Source organism: Acomys minous, assembly GCF_964271855.1.
Source record: "Acomys minous genome assembly, chromosome: 5".
NCBI lineage: Eukaryota > Metazoa > Chordata > Mammalia > Rodentia > Muridae > Acomys > Acomys minous.
Window position 1 is genome coordinate 110,481,929 of NC_140494.1, and position 18,390 is coordinate 110,500,318.

At 47.6% G+C, this 18,390-nt stretch overlaps 3 protein-coding genes across 4 annotated transcripts; 1 reads left to right on the plus strand and 2 right to left on the minus strand.

Moving 5' to 3' along the window:
- Positions 1-59: 59 nt before the first annotated feature.
- On the minus strand, positions 60-7,990 carry LOC311597751 (uncharacterized protein C11orf52 homolog). The gene is made up of 4 exons (XM_084782112.1): positions 7,773-7,990; positions 3,487-3,524; positions 2,102-2,166; positions 60-1,131 (listed from the first exon to the last, which is right to left on the minus strand). The coding sequence occupies exons 1-4, from the start codon at positions 7,844-7,846 to the stop codon at positions 883-885; spliced, it is 426 nt and encodes a 141-aa protein (XP_084638238.1). The 5' UTR covers positions 7,847-7,990; the 3' UTR covers positions 60-882.
- Positions 7,991-12,584: 4,594 nt separating this feature from the next.
- On the minus strand, positions 12,585-14,381 carry HSPB2 (heat shock protein family B (small) member 2). 2 transcript variants are annotated; one of them, XM_084782099.1, is made up of 2 exons: positions 13,648-14,381; positions 12,585-12,963 (listed from the first exon to the last, which is right to left on the minus strand). In XM_084782099.1, exons 1-2 carry the CDS (start codon positions 13,739-13,741, stop codon positions 12,791-12,793), a joined length of 267 nt encoding a protein of 88 aa, XP_084638225.1. In that variant the 5' UTR covers positions 13,742-14,381; the 3' UTR covers positions 12,585-12,790. The 2 variants fall into 2 exon arrangements, with proteins under 2 accessions (XP_084638225.1, XP_084638224.1); XM_084782098.1 differs by having other exon boundaries at positions 12,585-13,245; positions 13,648-14,357.
- A 201-nt stretch (positions 14,382-14,582) lies between these two features.
- Positions 14,583-17,910, plus strand: CRYAB (crystallin alpha B). Its single transcript, XM_084782107.1, has 3 exons — positions 14,583-15,041; positions 16,051-16,173; positions 17,567-17,910. Exons 1-3 carry the CDS (start codon positions 14,841-14,843, stop codon positions 17,768-17,770), a joined length of 528 nt encoding a protein of 175 aa, XP_084638233.1. The 5' UTR covers positions 14,583-14,840; the 3' UTR covers positions 17,771-17,910.
- Positions 17,911-18,390: the final 480 nt, after the last annotated feature.

The following is an 18,390-nucleotide window of genomic DNA, read 5'->3' on the forward strand; positions in this document are numbered from 1 at the left end:
GCTGACTTTATTGTGGGACACGTTACAAAACTCAGCCCCAAGAAGAATCACCCAGCCTGTTCTTCATACTATTTATTGATTGATTCTAACGGTTCCTCAGACGAGCGCCAAAAGTCCTGCAAGAAGAGTCTCTCCAGGATGTCCTCTCCGGGCTGTGTTGGCCACTTGAAGTCCTTGTGGCTTTTGAGTCAGTCGGTCCCTGTCTCCATCTCTGTGATAAGGTCTGGAGCCCTTGACCCAGCGATTAGGCTAATTGCCCACAGCAGTCCCTGGGCTGTGTGCAAAGGCTCAGAAAGCTTTTCTAGAGCATTTGTTTCCTCTTTGGCTTTGGGGTAAAGGGATGTAATTAGCTGAGCAAAGTGGCCACATGTCTCTAATCCCAGCTCTGGAGGTGGGAGACTGGGATATATCATGATTTCAAGGCCATCTTCAGCTGTGTAGCAAGTTCTAGGCCAGTCTGGGCTACATGAGAGTCCGTAACTCAAAAAACAGAACAACCAAGAGACAAACAAACAAACAAATGCCCAAACCAAACCAAATATCGTTAAATAAATCCTATCAGAAACAGCCAAAGTGCATAGAGGGTTCCTTGCTGCATTTGAAAGTTCAAATAACGTTAGGGGTCAAAGGTCGACTTTTTTTTTTTCTCACTTAAATATTTTTTGGAACTCAGCCCATCCATAGGCAGCCTTACCACAGCTCCATGAGGGTAACAGTGGCAAACCAAAAGATTCACAGTTGAGAGAGTAGGCGGACCCACAGTTCCAGGTGTTTTGATGTTCCTTAAGATTAAAACACGGCCAACATCCCTGTTCTCAAAAGCCAGCAGATTGTTCCCACAGGGTGGTAAAATTACGGAAACCAGTACTTCCTCCCAATGGCTCACACCAGGGTTCCATTTTTGCTGTCATAACGAGGTGTGGCCTGGGGGAAGTGGAGGGTGGCGTACTCTGTAGCGGTTTCTGAATGCGGCTGTTTCGCCTTCTTTCGAGAGTGTGGCTGCATTTGGCTGAGCACATAAATGTCTGCATAATGCAAATTGTTCTCCTCCGATGTGGAGTCTGGGCTTTTCTTTGGAGATGCAGGCGGGTGTAGCACTTGCTCATACGTTGGTGCTGTTGTTTCATAGTCCTAATAGAAATCAGCGGAATTAAAGGAGGCTCCTACCCAGGGCCAGTTAGACTGAGGTCGCCTTATTGTGCTCCTTTGCGAGGCCAGGTAACAACACGAGTCAGTCAGTCTCTCTCTCTCTCTCTCTCTCTCTCTCTCTCTCTCTCTCTCTCTCTCTCTCTCTCTCTCTCTCTCGTGTGTGTGTGTGTGTGTGTGTGTGTGTGTGTGTGTGTGCTTCCAGCCTTCTTTTCCCAGGGTCCACCTCTCCCTTCTCTATGGATTTCTTAAATTTAGGATTTCCTGTGGTGGTGGTGGGGGGGGGGGGCTTCAGCATGATACACAAGGGCTCTCCCACTGCTCTGCTCCTCCACCCTTTAAGACAGCACTGGTGTTTTTAAAATCAGATTTCAGTCCGATCATACAAAAGCACCCTTCCATCCGTGCCCACTGGTGACTGAGCCTAGGGCCTTGCATATGCCTGGGGGCTGTATCTCTGAGCTACACCCTCAGCCCATTCCCTTAAATATTAACATGGCAGGCGAGATGGAAGAGCCTTTGTGCCATTACCGCTCTCACCCCCTTCCCAACCTTTCCCCCTGAGGCAACCAACCATTCTCATGAATTTCCTTGGGAGAGGGTCCCTTCATTCCACCTTGTTTGAGACAGGGTCTTTCTAGTTCAGCCTTGCACAAGGCAGGCCAGGTGACTGGAAGTGTCTGGTGAACTCCTGTCTGTTTCCCATCTCCCAGTAGGGCTGTGCTGGGATTCCAGAAGCTTCTGCTCTTGCCTCCGGCCCTTACGTGGGCTCTGGAGATCTAAGCTCAGATAGCCGGGCTAGCACGTAAATGCGTTACCTGCTGAGCCGTCTCCCCAGCATGACACTGCAGTTTCTACAGATGGTTGAGATGAATCTGTCTCAGGGTGAAAAAGCTGAGCACTGGGACCCAACATCTGAGTGACCCTGAGAGGGGACAGAGGCCTGTCTTTTTACCTTTGTGCCATTCTGCTGTAGCTGTTGCTGTTTCACTGTGCTCAGTGTGGGTCTTGCTGGGCTCCCTGTGGGGGGAGAAAGATAACTTAAACTCATCCTCTTTCCTGACTCTACTGAGAATGCCCTCTTCAGACATCTATTAGACTATCGGCGTGGGCGTCCAGCAAATCTTTCTGGCCGCATTCCTACTCCTCTCAGGTCTACTAACCTACTCCCGAACTCCTTCCCAGGATAGACAAGCTGGCCCCTTCCCTATTTGGCTGTACTGTCTCCTATTCTCCTTGCTCACCAGCCCTCAGTTTCATGACCATGTGATAAGAACTCATACTGTGCTTGGCTCTGGGCCATGCTCTGGTGAGGTAAGTATGTGTAAACTATTTCCTCTGCCTTGGGAAATCTACAGTGTATACCTGGGAAGGCATATGAGGCAACCAACTACTACAAAGATGTAGTGCGTGCTCGGCTACACCATCGGGGCCAATTTCTTTCTTTTTCCTTTTACCTTTTTTTCTTCTTCTTCTTCTTCTTTTTGGTTTTTTGAGACAGGATTTCTCTGTGTAGCTTTGGCTGTCCTGGACTCACTTTGTAGACCAGGCTGTCCTCGAACTTACAGAGATCCTCCTGCCTCCACCTCCCGAGGGCTGGGATTAAAGGCCACCACGCCTTAATGGGCCACTTTCAAACAAGCCATTTCCCCCAAGCATCTGCATGTGTTAACGCCTCTGCATGGCTGGCGCCCTCTTCTAATGGCTTGTGAACTTGATATTATTCCCATGGGATGGGGGTTTTCTCTATATTCTGTTATAGCACCAGCAGCTAGATAGTATAATTACGTATTTACGTGAATCAGCCTCTCGCAGTCAATTTTCAGCTCTTCCAGACCTGAGACTTCCCCTGGGCCTCCTTCTCACTGGGAACCTACAGAACAGCTTACCTACACTACAAGTGCTCAGTTGTATTTTGTAGATAGGGGAAAGCACGAGCAACCATCTCTGAAGTAATAGGAAAGGTTAAGACCCGCAGGTTCAGAACTAGCCTCACACCCAGTCAACTAAACATCGCCTCCCTTTGTCTGATCCAAGGTCATCTCCCCCCGCCTCTCTCTCTCTCTCTCTCTCTCTCTTGGTTTTTCGAGACAGGGTCTCTCTGTGTAGCCTTGACTGTTCTGGACTTGCTTTGTAGACCAAGCTGGTCTCGAACTCATAGCAATCCACCTGCCTCTGCCTCCCGAGTGCTGGGATTAAAGGCGTGCGCCACCATGCCCGGCCATGTCTCTGTTCTATGCCTTCTACAAGGATGCTGGCTTTACTGTCTTCTCTGACTCCCTTGCTCTGAATACCCTCCCCGCCCCCACCTCCCACCACCACCACCACCACCACCATTACCTGCTTTGTTTCTCTTCTGGAAAGCTGATGGGCAGCTCCTGTGAGGAGAAACAGATGGCCCATGTACAGGAACTCTGTCTGCTCTCTCCGTCATATTTGTTCTGTGCTCTCCTTCACATTCTTGGATGACATTCCCTCCAACCCCCCCCCCACCCCCCCACCACCCCAAGATTTACTCTGTGCCGGGCTCATCCTGAAAGCAGTACTGGCCAAGCCTCTCCCCGATGGATGGTTCTGGAAAGCACAGTGGTAAAACTGACATAACCAAACCCAAAATACTGGTTTAGGCAACTAGGCACTGCATGCCAGGGATGCTGCTGGCTCGTGGGCTATTCTGGGATTGTCTACCAAGCTCATGCCAGTAGAGGCTAAGGGAAATCTGCCAAATTATGGAATATATTCCTGGATCCAGAGACTGAGTCTTCATTGCCTTTTTTTTTTTTTTTTCTTTTTTGGTGGGGATGGGCGTGGATCTTTGGCAACCTGAGCCTTTAATTCTGGGAGTCATGGGAACTGTCAAAACCAGGGCTACCTATTTAGGGCCCCTCAAAACTCTATTCCGGTAAGTGGCTACCCTTCTTGTCTCCCTGTCCTTGTGTGTGTGTGTGTGTGTGTGTTGTTTTTTTTAGTTAACAGACAAAGTGAGAGATGCTTAACCTTTAATGCCCTCTGGGGTAGTCTGTCTAGAGAACTGGGAACACTGAATTTGGGGAGTGACTCAGCAACCTTCTCCTGGGGTCCCTAGTGGAGCCTGCACGTCTTGGTGACAGTCAATGATTGACGCCCAGGAAAACAACACGAGTGTGAGGAAACAGGGTGAATAGTTTCAGACTTACTCTGGGTGCCTGTTCTTGCTAGTATATTTCCAAATCTCACCAGAGCCCTGTCTGTCTGAGTTTGCCTCTCCTCAGGAAGTTCCCTTCTCTTGGAAATGAAAGAGAAAGTAAGGGGGGGGGGAGGTGCAGAATCTAAATCATGCTGATTATCCTACTGTAGGGTGGGGGAGTCGGGATTTTTCCACACATATTTGCTAAAGAGCTCTGTTTTGGAGTGATTTTCAGTTCTGAGGCAACTTGCTCAGAACTATGGAATCAGTCTTCAGCTACTAAAGGTGCCTGCCGTGGCAGGCTGTGCTTCTGCCATCTTTCAACTTCTTCCTCTTCTTTTTTTCTTTTTTCGAGACAGGGTTACTCTGTGTGTAGCCTTGGCTGTCCTGGACTCACTTTGTAGACCAGGTTGGCCTCGAACTCACAGTGATCCGCTTGCCTCTGTCTCTCTGAGTGCTGGGTTTAAAGGCCTGCGCCACCAGGCCCGGCTTTTCCTCTGCTTCTTCAGCTCTTGCTTTGTGTTGTGACTGCCTTGTCAGAGCCTGATCAGAGGAACCAATGCTTTGCCCATTGTCACTCCTGTTTTCCTGCTTGTTTCTATTTAAGTAGACAGAGAGAATATTAGAGAATACATGACCAAAGTCATGCGATTTTAAAGAACAGAACCTGTTCCCAAGTTGGATATTGCACAGAGCCTGGACACAGCCTGATAGTCACAGGTTACAGAATTAGTTTTAGATTAGACTTAAAGACTCTAAATGGAGGGGCTGGAGAAATGGCTCAGAGGTTAAGAACACTGCCTGTTCTTCCAAAGGTCCTGAGTTCAATTCCCAGCAACCACATGGTGACTCACCACCATCTATAATGAGAGTTGGTGGCCTCTTCTGGTATACATGCAGGCAAAACATTATATACTTAATAAATAAATGAGTCTTTTTAAAAATTATTAATGGAGAAACCGGGCGTGGTGGTACAAGCTTTTAGTCCCAGCACTTCGTGAGTTCGAGGACAGCCTGGTCTACAAGGAGAATCCAGGACAACCAAGACTACACAGAAAAACTCTGTCTTGAAAAACCAAAAATAGCTGGAAGTGGTGGTGTACGCCTTTAATCCCAGCACTCGCAGGCAGAGGCAGGCGGATCGCTGTGAGTTCAAGGCCAGCCTGGTCTACAAAGTGAGTCCAGGACAGCCAAGGCTACACAGAGAGACTCTGTCTCGAAAAACAAAAAACAAAAAACAAAAAACAAAAAAAAAAAAAAAGATTTATCTTTTTGCTGGGCATGGCGGCTCATGCCTATAATCCCAGCACTCAGGATGCAGAGGCAGGTGGATCTCTGTGAGTTTGAGGTCAGCCTGGTCTACAATGTGAGTCCAGGACAGCCAGGGCTGTTACACAGAAAAACCCTATCTCAAAAAACAAAAACAAAAAAAATTTTTTTCTGTTTAATGTGCATTGGTGTTTTGCCTACATGTGCTGGTCTGAGGGTGCTGGGTCTCCTGGAACTGCAGTTACAGTTGTGAACTGCCATGTGGGTGCTGGGAATTGAGCCCCGGATCCTCTAGAAGAGCAACCAGTGTTCTTAACCGCTGAGCCATCTCTCCAGCCCCTTATGATCTCTTTTTATTTTCTACTCAGTTATTTTCCAAATTTTCTGCACTAAATGTTTCTGCACTAAACTACTTCTGTTATCAAAAACTGAAATAATTATCAATTATCATACCATCTTTAATTCTGGGGTTTTAATGTGATAATAAGAAACAGGAAAAAAACTTGTTCGGCTAGACTGTTTGGTCATAGTGTTATTCCAATGTGCTCTGGAGTTAGAATTGCCATTTTTGACTAACTGAAATTTCAACAGGTTTTTAACCTTCCTGAGCCTCTGTGCTTTTATTAAAATAAATAAATAAATAAATAAATAATTGAGCATTGTTAATGGAATCTAAACACTATGGGGCTATTGTTAGAGATTAAATAAAATAGTGTAAGATATTAAGCATGGCTCCTAACATAAAATGAACAACAGCAAAAGGCAGACAGAAGATTTGCCTGTAATGCCAGCACTTGGGCAGGAGGATTGCCACAAGTTCCAGTCTTGATCTATGTAGTAAGTTACAGATCAGTCAGAGCCTCCATTTCAAAAATAAGTAAAAAAGGGCTGGGTGTGGCACATGCCTTTCCTGCCTCCCTACCCTCCCCCAGCACTGGGAAGGCAGAGGCAGGTAGATTTCCATGAGTTTAAAAGGCCAGCCTGGCCTACATAGAGAGTTCCAGGACTACACAGAGAAAACCTGTCTAAAAATCAAACAAACAAACCAAAAAAAAAAAAAAAAAAAAAAAATCCCGCAAATGAGACAGGGTCTCACTATGTAGGCTTGGCTAGCCTGGAACGGCCTGTGTCTGCCTCTCAGTCGCTGGGATCAAAGGCATGCACCTCTAAGCTCAGCCAAAAAAAAAAGAAAGTGTTTTTCATTTGCTAGCTTCAGCATCTGTCACTTCCTGGTCCATAGTACCGAGCACAAGCTCAGTAAATATTTGTTTAATAACCAAATAACCAAATAGATAAATGAACTAGCAGGCACAGAACTTGAGTCCACTATTGTTTTCAAATTGTAGGTGCTTTCCAATGCAGCTCCCTTTTCTCTTTACATGTGATGTTTATTTGTAAATAAGTAATCTTTGACCTCTGCCCCAGACGCGGAATAATATAGCTTTGAGGCAGCTGACAAGATTAAGCCATATTTGAGAGTTTGTAGCGGAGGTGAACGACCTGGGGGGAAAAGTTACAAAACCACAAATAATCTATTATAGGGACTGTATATCTTACAGAAAAAAGTGAGGACCCAGAGAAATGACAGGACTACTTGAGGCTGCACAGCTAATAGCATGAATTAGATTCACATTTCCCACCGACACTCTCCTTCCACCTCTGCAGTTTCTAACAAACATTTGTCCGAACCCGTTTGCTCAATCCACAATCACATCCCTGATTACCTACTGAGGAAAGTATGGGCTTTGAAGTCTACCAGTCTGGCTTGGAATCTTGTTTTACCTGCTAAGTTATAAGCCATGTGACCCACATGTTAACTTCCCTTGGCCTCCGTTCCTGGTCTAGCTCGAAGATGGGACCACTTTACTCACAAAAGTGTCGGGACAATTGCCCGAGATTATAAAGCGGCTGCAACATAAAAAGCACTCAAATGCTCCAGTTACTAAGATCTGGGGAAGAATGAAAAGGAGGACAGCTGAAGGAAAGGCGAGAAGAGAGAAACAAGGCGGGTCCACCCGTCCAGCTAACCTCTGGCCACTCTACAATGTTCTCTGAGCGTCCTAAAGTACTGCTCCGGTGTTCTGACCCCGGACATGGCCGTGGAGGAAGACAAGCTCTCCAGGCTTTCTGAATCTCAGGGTTTCGTATCTACCACCTGAGACGGTCCCCTCCACCTTTGGGCCCTACTCACCAGCTTCCCCCACAGCACAGCCTGTTTCCCATGGCGGATGTGTCTCTCAGGGAGGCCAGCTGGTTTTCAGACATAAAGAGGTTTGCTCATTTCCTGGTTCTCGGTTGAGCGGACCGCAGCCCGCAGCCCTTTCCAGGGAGTCTCTGTCAGTGTCAGATTTCAACCGAGTAGGTTGGACCTAGGAAGCCACCTGGTGGAATGATTCCCAAGTGACTGTTCGCAGCCAAAGGGTAGAAAGACACACGGCCTCCAGGTGAGCCTTATCTCACCTTTGGGATTTGAAACTTCTTTTCATAAAGCTGCAAGCTTCGATTTGTAAAGAAACCTGAGATGCCAAAGTGCCCTGTGTTTTCCCTAGGAGATGTTTCTTACTGTATCTCGCTGCCTTTGAAATACATCTTCCCTCACGTTTGCCCTACCACCACGCTCTGGTATAAACCAGATGGCTCCATGATCTGCTTGGAGGACTCGATGTCCTCTCTAGGACTACAAAAATCTCCACTTACCCCTGCTTGCAGCTTCCGCTTCCAATGACCCAAAACTGGACTCATTCCTCATTGGCCAGCAGCTATGATGCCGCGGAATGAAGAATTCCCCTTAGAAAATATGTTTCCGGCTTGGGCGTGGTCACCCACGCCTTTAGTCCCAGCTCTCGGGAGGCAGAGGCAGGCGGATGTCTGTGAGTTTAAGGCCAGCCTGGTCTATGGAGCAAGTTCCAAGACAGCCAGGAATCCTTAGAACTCATAGAGGGACCCTGTCTCAAATAAACAAACAAACAAAAAAAAAAAAAAAAAAGAAAAGAAAGAAAGAAAAGAAAAACGAAAGAAAGGAGAGAGAGGATACGGCTCCAAGTGACTCTTTGAAGCCCACAGTTTCAATCTTCAGGGTTTGTTTGTTTGTTTTGTTTTGTTTGTTTGTTGTTTTTGCTTGGGCATCCCTAGTGTTGTCTTGGGATATGCCCAATCAGCCCTGGACTCCACAGAGTACATTGGATGCTGGACTCCTCCCCGTTTTAGGAAACAAGGGGATTAGAGTGACCATCTCATAGGACTGTGACGACCAAATGAGAGTTCAGGGCACATGGAAACTCCCTCAGGCAGTCTTAGGCAGTTAGCAGATGGTAAAGCATTTTATTTTACTATCTTGTGTTTCCATCCTAGCACATGCTTCTCTCTACCCTATTAACTCCAGTCTTTTCATCCTGTAACCTGCCCCTTCCCCACTCCCCCCACCCCGCCCACCCCGCTCAAAAAGCCAGTCATTTCCTGTTACTTTCAGGATAGAATTCTCAAAGCCCCTCACAGTCTGCTCTATTTCCAGCCATCTCTTTGCCAGTTTACAGGAATTTCCCCAGATTTTTAGGGGCCAGAAACTCCACAGAAAAGACAAAAGGCACCTGATACGCCTTAAACAGATTAGCACAAGCGTAGAGTGATAACAGGGGCTAAGGAGAATGCTGCTGTAACCTGACCCGGCCACCCCGTGCTTTGGAATAATTACAGGCTTCCCGTTGACTTTCTGGTCCTATTGTCAGTGTGTTACAGAAGAAAGTTGTGTGTGTAAGAGTGGTACAGAAAGTGCCGCAAGATATGGCTGAACAGACAGGGTACAATATCATGGTTGGCTGATGGGGGGGGGAGGGGGAGGCTTTAGGAGAAATAAGCCAGCACTGCTTGTACCAGCCCTATAGGAAGGCTGTATGACTGAAGGCTTGAGTGAATATCTTAGATACGGGCTCAGCCTTTCCAGTACGGATGTTTATGAATGATAGACCAGGTATGCGAAGCCCAGCAACTTCAGCTCCCTCCTTCCCAGTGTTTGCAGCACAACGCGGAGGAGCCTCCCACCAGGACTAACCCCTGTGTTGTATCTAATAAACCCTGTGCTGTATCTAATAAACATGCTGAGGTGCTAAAGAACAGGGAAGCTGATCCTAGGTTCGTTGTATGATCATCTGTGCGTCTGTCCTTTCTTCATTTTCATTGGCATCCCTCGCTAGGGTTCTTGGATCCAAACTTTTTTAGGATGCTGCATCTGTAATCCCAGTACCTCTGGAGTCTGAGGCAGGAGGATAGGCCAGTCTGGGATACATAGTGAATTCAAACCCTCCTGGGCTGCTTCGCTGGAGCCTGTCCTAAAATAAACAGTAAAAACTGATCAGTACTTGCCTAGCATGTACTAGGTCTTAGATTTACTCTCTCTTAGTGTATGTGTGTGTGTGTGTGTGTCCAAAAAGAAAATGGAGTGGGCTATTTGTGAAGGTCGAAGTCTCTGCAATTTAAAATGTCACAGAAGTTGATTAATAACTTTAAGAGAATTTGATGTTTTGATGGAGTGGAGGTTTGAATAAAATTAGAGGTTCCCAAATGTTTGTGGTTTTTGTTTTGTTTTAAGTCTTTTTTTTTTTTTTTTTGACTTAGACAAAGCTCAGGGCTAAGTGGTAGGTAGAATGTGGGCTTAATGTGGGCGAGACCTGGCTTCTCCCAAACAAATAAGTAGACCAATTAAGCTCTACTATAAAAGAAATTATGAAGCTGTTCAGGTTGGAATCTGGGTGGAAAATTGAAAATCTTTATTTTATATTGTCTTTTAGATGGGGTCTTGTGCAGCCTAGACAGCCTCACACTCATGATGTAGTTGAGGATGGCTTTGGATTCCTAACCTTCCTGCTTCACCTATCAAACGCTGGGATTGCAGGTGCCTGCCTAACTTTCCTTTAATTTTAATGAATTAATTAATTTTTACTTAAAACTTTTATATGTTTATAAAGGTGTCTATTTTTTAGAAAGTATGTATTTATTTTTATTTAATGTGCATTGGTGTTTGTCCTGCATGTATGTCTGTGTAAGGGAGTTGGATCGACTGGAACTGGAGTTACAGGCAGTTGTGAGCTGTCATGTGGGTGCTGGGACTTGAACCCACGTCCTCTAGAAGAGCAACCAGTGCTCTTTACTGCTGAGACATCTCTCCAGCCTCAAAAGGTGGCTATTATTATCGTGCCTCAGTTATGGGAGTGAAGAGGGTAACATACCTCCTTTTCTTTAACCATCCCTTTTAACTTTCTGCATGAAAATAAAAGTCTGTATTAATCTCATAGCTAACGATAAAAGAACAGGTCAGAAAGCTTTCCCCAAATGGCTAGAGAGGAAATACCTAAAAGTTTACAGGCCATGTAATGTATTTTTTTCTTTTATAGTCTTTAAAAATATAACACACACACACACACAAGGCCACACTTGGCCGGTGCGTGGTAGTTTTCTGACCATTGCTATAAAGGATACGCTTTGTCTTGTCAAAGAGACTGTTCTCTTGAGGCTTATGCTTCCGCAGATGTATGGCTCACTGAGGGCAGCTAATCAAAGACGCCCATTCCTTATAATTTATATTTACAACGCTTGTCTCCCATGCATGCTTTTTTCCAGACATGATTTCTCTGTGTAACAGCCTTGGCTATCCTGGACACTCTCTGTAGACCAGGCTGGCCTCGAATTCACAAAGATCACCTGCCTCTGCCTCCTAAGTGCTGGGATTAAAGGCATGCGCCACCACGCCCTGCTTTCCCATGCTTTATTACTTGATCTATGTATTACTTGATAAATATTTGCTGATAAGAGAAGAGTAGAATATAATTAATGCTGTTTCCCTGAGGTATGCTTTTATTTTATCATTCACGATGGAGTGCTGGGGACCTAGCCAGAGCCTTGTGACTATCAGGCAAGCCATCTGTCACTCCAGGTCTTGCTTTTCTTTTTAAAAGAAAGTGGGTTTTTTAAGCCAATAATGAAATTATTTAAAGAAGAGCTCTTACCTCAGGGGCCCACACATTCCCTAAGAGGGGTGTGAATGGATTTCACAAACTTTGTTGACAAATTTGCATTCGTGGATTCCACCCCCCCACCCCCACCCCGAAGAGGATTGATAGCTTTTGTTGGGTTTCACATAGATTGTTTAACCCCAAAAGTTAAGAAACAACATTAATGAAAGACTTTCAGATATCCACCATACCTGGAAAAAAAAAATATATATATATATAAATCAGTCTTTTGGACGCCCCTGGAATCATACACATGCACGCTCTCTTGACTGTGAAGGCCACAGCCTCCTCTCAAGCAGCTGATGTTTCTGAATACACCATGCTCCTAGCCTTAAAATCACCTTCCACCTTTCCTGACCTTTGCCACTACAACATGACAGCAGAAACTGCATTGCGTCTTAGACTTAGGGACAGTGCTCTGCAGTTCCTCTCTCTGGGTTCTTACCAAGTCAGACACAGTTGCTTTCTTGCATGGATCTTCCCCTTACTCAGGATGGAAGGTGTGTGGGTTCAGGGGTAACGGCGGACTAACGTGTCTGTGCGCTCAATGTACACACTCTCCTTGCCTCTACCAGACCTTTCAGTGCACAGCCGTTGAAATGAGAAAGCAAAAATGTCACTCCAGAGCTTTAGAGAGCTTCTCTCCAGCCAAAACCACATTTTCCTAACCCCTACCCAAAAAGGGCCAGACAGCCTGGAGACCCTTGTTTTGTGTCTCTAATCACCAGCTCAGACAGTGCCCTCTGGGCTGTTTGGATGGCCTGTCCCTATCCCTCCCAGGATCACTCTCTCTTTTGTTGCACTGTGAGAAAAATCATGGCCAGGAATTTGATCTGGAGCCAGTGTCAGCTTCCGGGTGTGATCTCAGCATCCAAGTGTGAGCTCAGGAGGCTGAGGCGATGGGCACATTTCACAGTGGAAATAGCTGTCTCTGACTTTCTTCCCATCCGTTTGCCATTCGGTATTCCAGGCCACAGAACGGGAACAGCACAAACAAGGCCCCACCCCAGGGTTGGTTTATTCAGCTCCACTCAGAATTAAATCAAAGGCTATGATACATCCAGGCACCAAAGCATACAATGTGGACCATGCACCTATCCCATGCCCTGATGACACTGCTCCCTCTAGGATGTGGTGGACTTCTGGAATCACCGCGGGAGGTAGTCAGGGAGATTCACTGGGTGCAGGGTCTAACCGCAGGCAGTCAGGGCTCAACTCTGGCTACCTCTTCCTCTTCCTCGGGGTCAGGAGGAGCAGGGAGCAGGGAGATGTAGACCTCATTGACTTCCGTGTCCAAATGTCGGCCACCCCGAGGCGCCTCCAAGTTAAGGATGCCATCGTGGGAGAGGGCAGCTCGGACCCGCCAGGGGTCCACATCTGCAGGCAGGACATAGGTGCGACAGAACTCTCGAGACACGAAGCCGTGGCGGTCCAGACGCTGAGGGTGTCGGGCGGACACCTCCAGCAAGTTGTCCACAGTCCTCACGGTCACCTCATCTGGGGTAAAGTGGCTCACATCCAGAAATGCCTGGAACTTGCCCTCACTGAGCCTTAGCTCTGAGGCCCCTGCCCTGCCGCCCTCCCCAGCTCTGGCGGCCCGAGGCCGGACATAGTAGCCATGGTAGAGGGTGGGGGTCAGGATCTCTTCCGGCAGGAGGCCTAGGGGGGCAGAGAGAGAAAGAGAAGGCAAGAGGCAGGTTGAGAGAGGATCCAGTGGGCACAGACTGGGCGGAAAGGCAAGATCGGGAGACGTGGGCCTGAGAAGAGCAGGTGGGAAACTGCTGGAGAGAAGCTAGGAAAGGAATGGAGGAAGCAAGCTGGGATTGGGAGGACAGAGGCGAAATTAGAAGGTACTCTGAAGCGTGCAAGGCCCGGATGTGGGTCTAAAGCCTGCCCTGAAGTCTGTAGCAAGAGGAGAGTCTTGCTTGAGGGGGGGGAGTCTGGGGTGGGAGATGGCTCACCCCAGGAGTTCACTTAAGCCCCAGGTAGGGTGGAGGCCAGTGACGCTGGGCAGTGAGCCCAGAATTTCAGGAGGTGGGGTGGGAGGCGTCTGGGCCATACCTTCTCCGAAGCGCTGCTCGCCCAGGCGGCTGGGGTTGGCGAATTCATACTCGGCAGTGGCTGGGTGGGCGTGTGGCACTGTGCGGCTGGACATGGCAGCGGGTTGCGGTTGCGACTGGCAGCCCTGATCCCTCGTGCAGCCCCAGCAAGATCGAGGCGACCCCTCCAGCTTCAGGGAGAGCCAGGACTCAGTCAGAGTGGGGGCGGGGTCTACACCACCCAAAATAGTGCAGAGCCTCTGGGGGGAGGGCCAGAAGCCTGAGCCCAGAGTGCAGCGGTGAGGGTGTGATCAGCACAGCCTGGACCCCCTAAGTCCCCTCCTCTGCACACCCTTCAGCTGTTGCGGGGGCCTGGGAGGACAGCTGAGGGGCCTGGTCCTGGAGTGAGTTGGGAAAAGAAAATTGGTGCCCAGCAGGAGGGCAAGAGGAGGCCTAATTAGGCCTTCACAGACTGTATATTTCCACATCACCTTTGTCCTTCTCAGTCATAGGCATCATCCACACTAGTTAAAAAAAACAAACAAACAAACATAAAACTGTTCCTTGAGCCACATAACATCAAAAGTGCAAGAAGCATTTTCTGTCATTTTTAATGCCAGGGTCTTCTGAACCCAGATCAACTCAGGGTTCCAGACAGATACCTGGGCCTGACATATTGGTGGTCACTGCTCTCCTCTAGGACTCCACAAGGAGTTAATGTCCCTGGGGCCCAGCCTAGGAAGATTCCAGTCCCTGCCCAGGCCCAAGATAGTTGCTGGCTCAATTCCCCTGGCATGCAAGGCTGCAGAGGGGGAGGAGGACCACACCACCAGCTGCTTGGGATTCCTGACTGTCCTAGCTCCAAGAGAACAAGGACAGACGGGTGGGGGTGGGGTGGGGTGGGGAGGGGGGAGGGGGTGTGTGCCACCGGGTGTGGACAGAGAACCAGTGAAACAAGACCATGACAAGTCACTGGCCAGCTCAGCTGTGTCTGTGTTTCTCTTTTCTTAGCTCAGTGAGTACCGGGTATGTGTCACCCTGCCAAATCCCTGGTCACAAGTCTCCACGAACCCGGCGGTGAGCTGGGATAATAAAACCCCTGACATCACCATTCCAGAAGCTTCACAAGACTGCATATATAAGGGGCTGGCTGTAGCTGCTGCAGCTGAAGGAGTTGATCAGCCAACTACCTGACCCTACATTCATCTAGTCAGCATGGACATCGCCATCCACCACCCCTGGATCCGACGTCCCTTCTTTCCTTTCCACTCCCCAAGCCGTCTCTTTGACCAGTTCTTCGGAGAGCACCTGTTGGAGTCTGACCTCTTCTCAACTGCCACTTCTCTGAGCCCCTTCTACCTTCGGCCACCCTCCTTCCTGCGGGCACCCAGCTGGATTGACACTGGACTGTCAGAGGTAAGTGTCCCCTATGCCAGGGCAGGAGTGTCCTTCCTGGACACTTCATATGTTTTTCTTTTCATTCCTGCTTAAGCCACTTTAGGGGTGTGTGTGTGTGTGTGTGTGTGTGTGTGTGTGTGTGTAAAGGTACAGAGAAGTGAAGTTATTGTTTTCTTCTTCCCTCGGGCACCTGCTTCTGTCTGATGCTCCTCTGTCTCCTGTTACATTTTTCTATGCATGTTGCTGGCGAAGATCACCTTCTGTCCCCTAATGATGAAGCAGGATGCCCCTTTCTGGTTTTATTCATAGGGATGCGTGTTAAGAGCTCCTTTGATTCCTTTACTCACCTCTCTAATAATAATGGTCCTGGGGGATTTTTATCATCTCAAATTGTAAAGATCAGATAGAAACCCACTCATTCTGAACTTTTCATATCCTCTTGATGGGCAGGAGACAGTGCACAGACCTCAGCCCATGCCTTAAGAGGAATGAATGTATGTACACTCTTGGGAAGCCCCTGGCTTGTCCTCACAGGGTGGGAGATAAGAGTAACGGAGGCTGTCACAGATAGCACTCTGGCTTAAAAATATTCCAGTGTGAGGACATAGGAGCTGAGTGGGCAAGGGCTTTGGAAGGACAGGACCAACAGAACATTCCAGATCGAGTGGGTAGGAAACTTGGCAGGCAGGGAAGCTGAACAAGAAAAGGGGGCCTTTGTTTTATAGACAAATGACAAAGCCACCACTAGGTAGAGAGGCAGCACAAGCCATGGCCCGGACCCATCCTTGTGACTGGTTCCCTTAGTGACTTGTCTTCTTCTCTGTGCCTCTAAGTAAAGTATGGGACTGATGGCCAAGGGCTGTCCCGTGTACATCGCTATGTAGCTCACGTGCAAAGGAGTCACTAAGAGGAGGATGAATTACCTGGACAGGAAGTAAATCTGCTGAGCGACGAGCCTTCTCCAGTTTAACAGACATTCTACCACCTTTTCTTGCCCCCCCCCTTTGCCCCCGCCTTGTTATTCTAGATGCGGATGGAGAAGGACAGATTCTCTGTCAATCTGGATGTGAAGCATTTCTCTCCAGAGGAACTCAAAGTCAAGGTGCTGGGAGATGTGATTGAGGTGCACGGCAAACACGAAGAACGCCAGGTGGGTGGGACTTTTCAGTTCCTTTTGTGGATTACTTTAGTGCACACTGGCTGCCACATACCACCCTCATCAGCCTCTGCGGCTGGCAGAATTCCAGGCCTAAGACATAAGGGATTAGATCAAGAGTTGCAGACCAGTGGCTGGGAAGCTAAGTTAGGGACGACGGATCTGCTGTCAGGGTTGTCGTTTTCCTGAGAGAAGTTCCCCTTGCCCTGTGTTTTGATTGCCTTGTCTTGCCCAGTGACTTTAAAATATCAGAAGAAATATCGAAAGTCCCAACCCTCAGGGACACCCTAAGCCAGTTAAATCTGGAGTTTTAGGCATCGCCATTAAAAAAAAAAATCTAAGTCTGTAATCAAAACTGGCAACCATTGACTTAGGCTCAGTGTGTTATGCAGCATAGTGGTTATGCATGATGACATTAACTACAGGGTTGAAGGCACTGAAGTCTGTGGCTTTTACACATTCAGGATTCCACATCTCTTCTGCTTATTTTAATGCTAGCCTACTTGGTTTGTCCACTTTGAAGAGCTTCAGGCTTATGACCTCGAGGAAGTTAGTTAATTGAGACCTGTTTTTGTGGGTGCTTAAGACTCAGAAGCAATGTGTTATGATTGCTTCTTAAAAACTAATAACTCAGCCGGACATGGTGGTGCATGCCTTTAATCCCAGCACTCAGGAGGCAGAGGTAGGCATATCTCTGAGTTCGAGGCCAGCTTGGTCTACAGAGTGAGTTCGAGGAGAGCCGGGACTACACAGAGAAACGTTACCTATCTCAAAAAAAAAAAAAAAAATTAGTAACTCAGAAGCTGTGTCTAATTAGTGTATCTTAATGTTCTCAGGCTTTTTTGGTTTTGTTCATATGATTTAAGACTGGACCAGTGTCCCTGATAGAGTCACCTTATATATTATCAACAATCACATGGGCTAGGGATATTCTGAGACATTCCTGAGGAATTGTGACAATTTATGGGCTTCCTCGGGGACACAGATCCTCAGTTGCCAAAGTGGAAGTCCAAAATCTATGGGTCCAGCCAATATGGATTCATGCCTTTGTGAGAGAGGCCCTGGGTGTAATTGTGTCTCAAGATATGAAGGTTTATGAAGTCCAGGGCTGTTTCAGGTTTCCTAGACTCTGCTTGGTATGTGTAACCATATGGGAAATTTATTTTAGCCTTAAACCTGGACAAACCTTGACTTAACATCTGTATGTTTTCAGTGTTGAGGCCTTTCACCACGAGGCTGTACCCCCAGTTCCAGATATTTCTTTTTTTTTCCTTATGATGTCTGGGCCATGTGGTCCAACCTAAGAGAGGATGATGTCTGGGTCTGGGGCAGTGGTGGTATTTCCTGTTCCTATTTCTCTGCTTCTTCCTTCATCCTCTTGGATTAGGACGAACATGGCTTCATCTCCAGGGAGTTCCACAGGAAGTACCGGATCCCAGCGGATGTGGATCCCCTCACCATTACTTCATCCCTGTCATCGGATGGAGTCCTCACTGTGAATGGACCAAGGAAACAGGCCTCCGGCCCTGAGCGCACCATTCCCATCACCCGTGAAGAGAAGCCCGCTGTCACCGCAGCCCCTAAGAAGTAGATCCCCTTTCCTCGTTGCAATTTTTTAAAACAAGAGAGTTTCCCATCAGCGAATGAAACATCTGTGACTAGTGCTGCAGCTTATTCATGCTAAGGGCTGGCCCAGATTTTATTAAGCTAATAAAATATCATTCAGCAACAGATCTGTCTCGGATTTGCATATTCAGTGTGTTTTTCAATAAATCTGCAAACATGATGGGTCTGTCTAATTTCCAACACTATGATTCAGGGGACTCCAAGGAATTTGTTTTTTTGTCAGAATGGCTGGCTCTGGAACTTCCTAGTGGTACAAATCCAGGAAAGCCACTCACTCTCATGGTATTCCTGTCTTCCATTTATAACACATCGTACTAGTTAGGGCAGAGTTGTAAGTAGATCAAGGGGAGAGAAATGGGTGATGCCCCGGCAGAGGTCAAGTCTGCACCAGCTGCGGCTAACCCCTCATAAAAGGCTTTGATGCATCTCTGCAGTTCATTACTTCACCAGGGAGACATGGTGAGCTTGGTGCGACGTGACAGGTGTGTCCTCAGCTAATTCGCAGGATAGTTAACAGGACATGGGGGGGTGATCATCAAACAAGCCTCTTGGGTGTAGTGGAAAGTACTCAACAGATACCTTTTA

Bases quoted from the DNA above. Each gene is read 5' to 3' on its own strand.
- CRYAB (XM_084782107.1), top strand. From the start codon at position 14,841: ATGGACATCGCCATCCACCACCCCTGGATCCGACGTCCCTTCTTTCCT. The intron at 15,042-16,050 runs GTAAGTGTCCCC...TTGTTATTCTAG, and splicing joins TTGACACTGGACTGTCAGAG to ATGCGGATGGAGAAGGACAG. The intron at 16,174-17,566 runs GTGGGTGGGACT...CTCTTGGATTAG, and splicing joins GCAAACACGAAGAACGCCAG to GACGAACATGGCTTCATCTC.
- LOC311597751 (XM_084782112.1), bottom strand. From the start codon at position 7,846: ATGTCTGAAAACCAGCTGGCCTCCCTGAGAGACACATCCGCCATGGGA. The intron at 3,525-7,772 runs GTGAGTAGGGCC...TTCTCCTCACAG, and splicing joins CTGTGCTGTGGGGGAAGCTG to GAGCTGCCCATCAGCTTTCC. The intron at 1,132-2,101 runs GTAAAAAGACAG...GATTTCTATTAG, and splicing joins TACAGCAGAATGGCACAAAG to GACTATGAAACAACAGCACC.
- HSPB2 (XM_084782098.1), bottom strand. From the start codon at position 13,741: ATGTCCAGCCGCACAGTGCCACACGCCCACCCAGCCACTGCCGAGTAT. The intron at 13,246-13,647 runs GTATGGCCCAGA...CTGCCCCCCTAG, and splicing joins CGAGCAGCGCTTCGGAGAAG to GCCTCCTGCCGGAAGAGATC.